The following is a 9,493-nucleotide window of genomic DNA, read 5'->3' as shown; positions in this document are numbered from 1 at the left end:
TAGATAAAGTAGATTGATCGTAATGATTTTAGAAAATCTCTTCTACATAAATAAACATACAAAATAAATGGGTTCCTCACTTCCTTTTATGGCTCCTCGATATTGTGATGACGGCGTGATGACGGCTCGCCGTTTAGAGATGATGATAATAACAGTCATTTTTAGGGCTGCTTTGCAAACCTTTTTGGGAATATGACTTATGAAGGTAATTAACTTTTCAGTATGTTAATATCTGGGTAATTATTTTTTTTTTACATATCTAGGTAACAAACTTTTTGAAAATGTTTACATATGACCATTATGACCTGCTATAGCAGATTAAATCCTAGATGTGAACGCTTTCAACAAGTTTGTTACCTAGATGTGTACAAAAAAAATAGTTATCCAAATATAAACAAAACGAAAATTAAAAATTAAATTACATGAATGGTCTCTGTGGTTTGGGGGAATTTGTGGTTTTGGTCGCTAACTTATTTTTTTTAACTTAAATGGTCCGTACTGTTTTTTTATTGCGCGTTTGGTCCTCGTCTTACCTAAAAATACTATTGTGCCCTTATTAATTTATTTTTTTAATTAATTTTCTTATCTATGTATTTATTTTTTTACATATTTAAAAAAAATTAATAGACCACACATATTTGTATCTCTTCGGATTATCCCTACTGTTTATTTTTAATTAATTTATTTTTTTTAACTCGGATGAACCCTACTGTTTATTTTTGTTACGTGTTTGGTCTCTGTCTTATCTAAAAATACTATTTTCTCTTATTAATTTTTTTAATTAATTTTCTTATTTATGTATTTATTTTTTATAAAAAAATTAATATACCCCACATATATGTATCTCATCACCGTAAACCTGAAACCACATTTGAGAAATTTAATTTGAGTCTTACCATTCACCATCTCATCTCTGATCCTCCTCATCTTCTATTTCTTTTCCATCTTTAGTAACATCGACGTGTTCACCGTCCTTTTTTTTGATATTTCAACTCTGACGAACCAACACCATAATCTACTGTCTCTTCATCTTTAGTGGATTGTGGTGTTGATTCGACGGAGTTGTAGGACCGAAAAAAGAAGTGATGATGAAAACATCGATATCACTAAAAATGAAAAATAAATAGAAGTTGAGAAGGATGAAAGATGGGATGGTGAGGAGATACAGATATTTGGGGTCTACTAATTTTTCTTAAACATATAAAGCATAAGTACATAAACAAGAAATTTAATTAAAAAAATTAATAAGGGCACGATAGTCTTTTTAAGTAAGATAGAGACCAAGTTCGTAACAAAATTAAATAGTAGAGTCCATTCGAGTTAAAAAATTAAATTAATTAAAAAATAAATAGTATGGATCATCCGAGGAGATACAAATATGTGTGGTCTATTAATTTTTTTAAATACGTAAAAAATAAATACATAGATAAGAAAATTAATTAAAAAAATAAATTAATAAGGGCACAATAGTATTTTTAGGTAAGACGGGGACCAAACGCGCAATAAAAAAACAGTACAGACCATTTAAGTTAAAAAAAAAATAAGTTAGCGACCAAAACCACAAATTCCCTCAAACCACAGGGACCATTCATGTAATTTAATTTTTACTTTTCGTTTTGTTCATATTTGGGTAACTATTTTTTTTTGTACACATCTAGGATTTAACCTGCTATAGCAGGTCATAATGGTCATATGTGAACACTCCAAAAAGTTTGCTACATACATATGTACAAAAAAAAGATAGTTACCCAGATGTGAACATACCGAAAAGTTAATTACCTTGATAAGTCATATTCCCAACCTTTTTATTGAGAGTAAATTTCACTAGACCATTTTATTGAAAGGAATTTGTACCTTTGGTCATAACTTTTTTTTTTTTTTTAATTCAGAAGATTTCTAATATTTGTTTTTGTTGCGTGTTTAGTCACTGTCTTATTTAAAAAGACTATTTTGTCCTTAATTTTTTAATTTATTTAAATAAACACACCTCCAACTTCACTTCCACCTTACCTTATCTATCTCATCTTATTTAAATAAATTAAAAAATCAAGGGCAAAATAGTCTTTTAGGTAAAACAGAGACCAAACGCGCAACAAAATCAAACTGTATGGATCTTTCAAGTTACAAAAATAACTTAGGGACCAAACGTACAAATTACCCCAAACTATAAAGAACATTGTTGTGATTTACTCTTTTATTGACCATCTTTGATTGACACCCTCAATGTTTTAACTTTAGACATTTCTTATGGGGTGCCCAAAATTTATCCGGTAATCTGTGAAGGTGATGGTTATAGATATATCCCAAGGTTGTTAAGATCGAGATCTTATACATGATCATTTTCTGCTTTGCAAGATCATGACCGTAAGATCGAATCGGATCGTAATATCCTACCATAAGCATTTTTAAACATAAAAAGTATATATTCATCCATCAAATAACCATCCAGTTAACAATAAATACTTTAGAACATAAAAAATATATTTCTAACATATTATTTAACGATAAACAATTCAAAATGGGCATTCTATATGGTTAGTCCAAGAAAAATAATTGATTTTTTTAAAGTACTAACGATCTTGCGATCTTACAATTGATCCTACAGCGATCCTATTGAAAAATGATACAAGTAAGATTGGGATCGTACGGGCTTACGATCAAGATTGCGATTTTAACAGCCTTGAGATATACAATATGTTAGATATATATCGATATACTAATCAAATTCCATTTTTAGTGTTTCTTGTGTACAAAGTTACTATAGGATATGTTTAACAACGAATTTTTGAAAACTTTTAATTTTTAAGAAAAAACTCGATTTGAAAATTTTTTATTTATTTATTTTTTCAGATGTACGAGTTTAAAACTATTATATAAAATAAAAATCGTAATCCAAAAGCTACTTCATAACTTTCAAAAATCTTAATGAATATTTTTTGTACTTTTATATAAATAAACAATATTACCTTCTACTTTTATATACAGGCTAATTTATCAAAAAAAAAAATCATATTGTAGTGCATTTCTTAAGACCTAGTTTGCTACACTTTACATGAGATTCTGATGATAAGTCATGATGGACTTGGTCTCCTTTAGATATGTATAAAATGTATTTCTATGGAATGTGTAACTGATATAGTAAAACAAGAATTGAAATATTTTGTGCTACCAAAAAAACAAAATAAAATATAGACTCATTCCGATTATAATGCTAAAAACTTGATAAATCTGTCGTGTCCTAATAAGTCTATTATATATTTATATGTAACAATGGTATCATAATTACTATAAAACACATACAGAACAAAATTTTGAGTTTAGATCATGGGTCTTCATAGAAAAAATGGAATCATTTGTAAATTTTTATATGAATCTGTGAATTCCAAGTTGGGCTTAGTAGGATGTGACAGCCCAATGAGTTTTATGTTAGACAAGCCCATTGCTAGATTATTGAAATAAAGAATACTCTAGAAAGGCATCATGCTGCTTGCAGAATTTCTCTGGAACCTTCAGGACACTATCCAAAACCAGTTATATAAACCACGGCTATCAATCGATCAGACAACACAAAATTTCAACTTCCAGTTAGCAATTGTTGGATCTCTCTTTAGGCTTTGCTTAGCGATCAGTAACGAGTATGTCGATCATCCCAAGCTTTTTCGGTGGTCGTCGAACAAACGTCTTCGATCCCTTCTCCCTCGACATCTGGGATCCTTTCGAAGGCTTCCCCTTCAACAACAACAACAACTTCCGTTCTCTCTCCGATCGCGTCGGATCTTCTGAAACAGCTTCGTTCGCGCACGCGAATATTGACTGGAGGGAGACTGCGGATGCTCACGTGTTCAAGGCGGATGTGCCGGGGCTGAAGAAGGAGGAAGTGAAGGTTCAGGTTGAGGACGATCGAGTGCTGCAGATCAGTGGAGAGAGGAACAAAGAGAGTGAGGAAAAGGGAGACACGTGGCACCGTGTTGAGAGAAGCAGCGGGAAGTTTATGCGAAGGTTTAGGCTGCCGGAGAACGCGAAAGTGGATCAGGTGAAGGCGGCGATGGAGAATGGTGTGCTGACTGTCACTGTGCCCAAAGTTGAAGTGAAAAAACCTGATGTGAAGTCGATTCAAATCTCTGGTTGAATTTGAAAGGTATCTCATATATGTGTCGATATTAGGCTAAATTGTAAGTCGAATAATGTCTGTTGTTGAAGTCGAATAGTGTCTCCCAGTATTGCAAATCTACTAATCGAAAATTTTCATTGTACGAGTCGGTTGATTAGGGTTTTCAAGTTGTGTTTGCGTTCGTACGTGCTGTGTAAATGTTTCGTTAATCAGTGAGAACAATGGCAGCTTCAGTAATTTCAGAGGCGTGTTTTCTGCTTCTTTTTTTCCTTTAACAAAAATCGTAAACATATCCTTGTTTGAAGGAAGCAGTTTCATTACGCTCATGGTCATACCAAGATGAACATTATCCATTTTAGTTAAGAGTGTGTTAAGGCACAACTACTTATAGAGGACAAGCAATAACAAGAAATGTGATTGGTTTTTGATTTTTCATTTTATTATTAAATGAGAATGATTTTAAAAAAGAAAATTAATAACAATAAGTGGTGTTATAATATGGAGACTGTTTTTTATCATCATATTTTCTAGGAGTGTGCAAAAAAACCACGAAACCCAAAAAACTCCTAACCGGCTAATCCGAAATCGTAGAAAACCATAACCGAAAAAACCGGATATCAACGGGTCGGTTTTTGATTTTCATAGTTAAGTATCCGTGAACCGAACCATATGATATATATATATATATATATATATATATATATATATATATATATATATATATATATATATATATATACATATACATATACACTAGCCGTTTACCCGCGCAAAGCGGCGGACAACAAATAGTTTGTTTCCACAATTAATTTCTTTTCGATGAAGAATGATTATTTTCAATTTAATCATTAGTTTGTTTTAGGAAATATGTCATATTAAAAATAAAAAAAATTCATAAAATGACCAAATTATAGGTTGTTGAGTATTTATTTGGATGAAAAAAATCTGGTCAAAACCTTGGAAGAGAAGATTTATAGGAGTTTGTTTAAATTTCAATATTATTTTATTAGTGACTAGTTGTACAATTAGCTTAATAATTTGGACTTCTAAAAAAAATATTATTATTTTATTAAATCTATTTTTAGAAATAGTGGGATTTGTTTTATAAGATAGTATATATATATATATATATATATATATATATATATATATATATATATATATATATATATATATATATATATATATATATATATATCTTACTATGTTATAAAAGAAATCTAACTATTTCTAAAAATAGATTTAATACAATAATATTATTTTTTTAGATGTTCAAACCATTAAGCTAATAGTACAATAAAACAATAATAAAATAATATTAAAATTTTAAATCACCTATCTTTAAGACCTTATCTTTTCTATGGTTTTGACTTTTGACCCCGTCAAAATAGAGTTACATTGACTCTTTGGTTGCTTTTGATCCAACCCTTCTCATAAACCTAATTTAAGTCTCCTGAGATCATGACAAATATCTCTCGATTATGGTCGAGCCCTCTCCTATATACAACGTCGTCGTAGCAATTCAACAGTCACCACCATACCGTTGCCATTAAGCATCCATCATCATTTATCAGACAACATCACACCCTTGGCCCTAATATTACCAACATCTTCCTTCCACCTACAACCATCCACAATCACCTACATCGTACCATCCCACCTTAAAGTTAGACCCAGTCTTGCTTGCTTCGTTCACCCCCTTTATCTTCAAAAAAGTCGCTCTGCCTCCTTATGTCCACCATCGCTACTAATCATCTCTGGTCCAACTGATATGACTTCGATCCTTCAAAAACATTTCTCATACATTATAGTGTTATAACAGGTAAATTGACTATAGTTTGTAGTTAAGGATCATGGTAAATATATTTTGCACTCTATCTATTCGATCAAGTGCTTCAAAGGGTGTTTAACATATATTTTTTTAATCAGGTCTAGAACGAGTTTTGGATCCAAGAGAAGATAACGAGTCTAAAAGGGGGAGGTGTGCAGAGGTCGCCACTACAGAAAAGCTACAAAAAAAAAAGAAAAAAAAAATTAAAGACAGCGATGGAAAATCAGGGTACTGTCAAAGCCAACCTTGATTACTGGTAGTTTTCTTATTTTCAATTATCAATACAACTTCTAATTTTGATTTTGTTTTCTATTCTACTTCTGATTTTTCAGCAAGTGTCGTCAACTTCCTATTAGATAAGAATTATAAGTTTCCAATTAGCTTATAAATGAATATGTTATTGATATCTTTTGGTATAATAACTTATGCATCAAAGAAACGCATATATGATTATTTTGTTGGAATGAGATATTATTAGCTGAAGAGTTAATTTGTGAGATTAATCTGAAATTAGTTATGTAACACCCAAAGTTATGAAGACCAAGAAAGGGAAGAAAACCCTAAGTTTAGGGGTCGACTCGGCGAGTCCAAGGAGGGACTCGGCGAGTCGGAGCGGGATCCAGGTCGAGGAGTAAGTGACCGACTCGGCGAGTCGGCCAAGGTGACTCGGCGAGTCTGGTCTGTGCGAGGAAAACCCTAATTCTAGGAGTTGTATCATATATAAAGGGTGTTATGTCCCTCCCTCAGCCCCCATATCACTCCAGAGGACCTGTAAACCCTATAATTCGTGTGAGCTTCCATTATTGAGAGAAATAGCTTTGGAGGAAGGAGACTTTGGAGAGGAAACTTGAAGATCAAGAAGGTTGCTTCAAGGGAGAGGTGTGTGCTCGAGATCTACTTCAGTTGTGTTCATCTTGGAGGTATTAAGCTGCCATTTTCCCTTCTTTGCATCTATATCTATTTTGCCATGAGATTTGGGGGTTTTTATGGTTGTTTGAGACCCAAATCGGGTTAGGGGCTTAGATATGTTGTTGCCACTTCAGATCTATGGTTGGGTGAGTCCATTATGTCATAAAGCATCAGGAGATGAGTAGTTGGTGAAGCCCTTGTGTCCTTAAACCAAGCCCTAATGTGTTTTGAGCCTAGATCTCTTTAGTTATACGTAAAGTTTGCAACTTTACGTAGGGATTGAGCTTTGGAAGTATGGATCTATGGATTGGAGTCCCTGCATGACTCAAAAGCCCTCTGCATGTTGGGAGATCTGAATAGACTCGGCGAGTCCTTTGAGTGGACTCGGCGAGTACCATGAAGATGAGGAGGAACTCGATGAGTGGGATGAACAGCTCGTCGAGTCGGATGAAGATGGGCATGAACTCGACGAGTTGGATGAACAACTCGGCGAGTTGGATGAAGATTTCCTTGTGCTCGACGAGTCTGTTCTTAGACTCGGCGAGTCAGGTCGCGGAGTCCCAAACCCTTCGAGTTAAGACTTGAGTCAGCGAGTCGAGCCATGACTCAGTGAGTTGGACAGGACAGGAATCGGGAATCGGTAGACTCGGCGAGTCAGGGGCTGACTCGGCGAGTAGAGTCGCGAGTGGAAGGACTCTGGACTTATGAACTCGGCGAGTCAGTAGGGTGACTCGACGAGTAGGGTTGACTTGGAAGGTTGACTTTGACCAGGACTTTGACTTTGACCTGAGTTGACTTGGTTGTCTTTCGGGGGTCAGTTAGACTCAGTGTTGCTTTGTTTTTGTTAGCTCGGGAAGCAAGTAGAGCAGGAGTTCAGTCAGTGAACGGGTAGCGGTCAAAGGGTCTATCAGCAGCAGTTCAGCAGTATCAGGTGAGTCTCCTCACTGTTTGTATGGCTCTAGAGCACCAATGCCGGCCTATTTAGAATATGCATGAAAGACCAGGGAGCGGCTCCTGGCACACAGTATGTTACGTGGTATGGTAGGAAGACCCGGGGGTTAGCCCTAGGCAATATGTATGAAAGACCGGGAGGTGGCTCCTGGCGCATTGTATGCTATAGATATGAAAGACCAGGAGGTGGCTTCTGGCACACTGTATGTTGTTTAGCTAAGTAGAGTAGTATGTACGGTTGTCTTTGTGATACTTGCATAGAAGACCAGGGGGTGGCCCTTGGCACTTGTCTGTAAGACCGGGGGGTGGCCCTTGGCATTTGTCTGTAAGACCAGGGGGTGGCCCTTGGCACACGTCTATAAGACCAGGGGTGGCCCTTGGCACTTGTCTGTAAGACCCAGGGAGCGGCCCAGGCTTGACCAGGAAGACCACGTGCGGCCCGTGGCATAATGGCAAGACTATGTTTGGCACATAACACCTTACTTGGTTATGGATAAGTCAGTTATGTATGATTCTTGACTATGAATGGTTTATATGGTATGTGGTATCTGGGGAACTCACTAAGCTTCGTGCTTACGGATTTCAGTTTTGGTTTCAGGTACTTCCAGTAGCGGATGATGGAGCTCGGGATGATCGCATGGCACACACCATAGATTAGTCAGCCTGGGAATGTTTTACTCTAATAATGAACATGTGTTTTGAGAACTAATACTCTGTTTATGTTTTGAAATGATGATTTTACTTTAAGTGATACTTTATTAAAAGAAATTTTTAGTCTTAAATTTTGGGACGTTACAAGTTATATCTACGTATTTGTTTCATCCATGTTTCCGGCAATTACCACTATCTGAAACACAAATGCCAATGTATCTATCTTTCAAAAACCCAACTCTCTAAGTGTTTGGTTAACTGTGAGTTCCAGTGGGACTTCGATCCATGTTTTGAGTTGAAGATCCATGCATCTCTTTCACTTTGAAATCCAAACTGTTGGATCTACTCAGCCTTTGGCTATTATTTCTCTTATCATCATGTTTTTAACAGGGAATAAATAGGAATGAAAATGAAGAGATTACGAGGAATTGCAACAATTTCATTATGGAGCCTGCCTCTTGGATCTCTCAAGTCTCAACAAAGAACATGCCAAAGATTTGCTATCAGGTGCATGCCGAGCAATAGAAATATTTATATATCTTGGGTTCCTTGAAATATAACATGATTGCGAATGAAATATATTGTTAAAACATGTTTGCACCAAAAAGAACTAATTGCCGAAACAATTATTCATCGCCCGCCGCTTTGCGCGGGTAAACGACTAGTATATATATATATATATATATATATATATATATATATATATATATATATATATATATATATGGGGAAAACTGCAATAAAATCTCTACATATTGGCCTTATAATCGATTTAGTCTCTATATAATTTTTTTATTCAGTTAAGTCCCAAATATCGGTAATCCTATTCAATTTAACCCTTTGACCCGGTCAACAGGTCATCCAACTTTCAAAAATTACATTTTTGGCCCAAATTTCAAAATTTATTCCAAATTTAGTCAAAAATTTACACTTTTGACTCAGATTTTAAATTTTGTTACAAATTTGGTCCAAAATTTTCCCTTTTTGCCCAAATTTTAGAATTTTATTACGAATTCATCCTAACTTTAATTTTTTTTACA

The 9,493-nt window shown here is 34.7% G+C and overlaps 1 protein-coding gene and 1 long non-coding RNA gene across 2 annotated transcripts; both read left to right on the top strand.

The window, feature by feature from the left end:
* The first annotated feature begins 3,507 nt into the window (after window positions 1-3,507).
* On the top strand, window positions 3,508-4,348 carry LOC111905717 (17.5 kDa class I heat shock protein). Its single transcript, XM_023901439.3, has one exon. The coding sequence runs from the start codon at window positions 3,638-3,640 to the stop codon at window positions 4,127-4,129; it is 492 nt and encodes a 163-aa protein (XP_023757207.1). The 5' UTR covers window positions 3,508-3,637; the 3' UTR covers window positions 4,130-4,348.
* A 1,311-nt stretch (window positions 4,349-5,659) lies between these two features.
* LOC128132117 (uncharacterized) lies at window positions 5,660-8,570 on the top strand. The gene is made up of 2 exons (XR_008230044.1): window positions 5,660-6,198; window positions 8,401-8,570. It is a non-coding gene; the product is annotated as an uncharacterized LOC128132117 (long non-coding RNA).
* The last annotated feature ends 923 nt before the right edge of the window (window positions 8,571-9,493 follow it).

This window comes from Lactuca sativa, chromosome 2, assembly GCF_002870075.4.
Source record: "Lactuca sativa cultivar Salinas chromosome 2, Lsat_Salinas_v11, whole genome shotgun sequence".
NCBI classification, from domain to species: Eukaryota; Viridiplantae; Streptophyta; class Magnoliopsida; order Asterales; family Asteraceae; genus Lactuca; species Lactuca sativa.
The sequence above is the reverse complement of the archived record's forward strand: the minus strand, read 5'-3'. Positions and strand labels throughout refer to the sequence as shown.

Bases quoted from the DNA above. Each gene is read 5' to 3' on its own strand.
- LOC111905717 (XM_023901439.3), top strand. From the start codon at position 3,638: ATGTCGATCATCCCAAGCTTTTTCGGTGGTCGTCGAACAAACGTCTTC.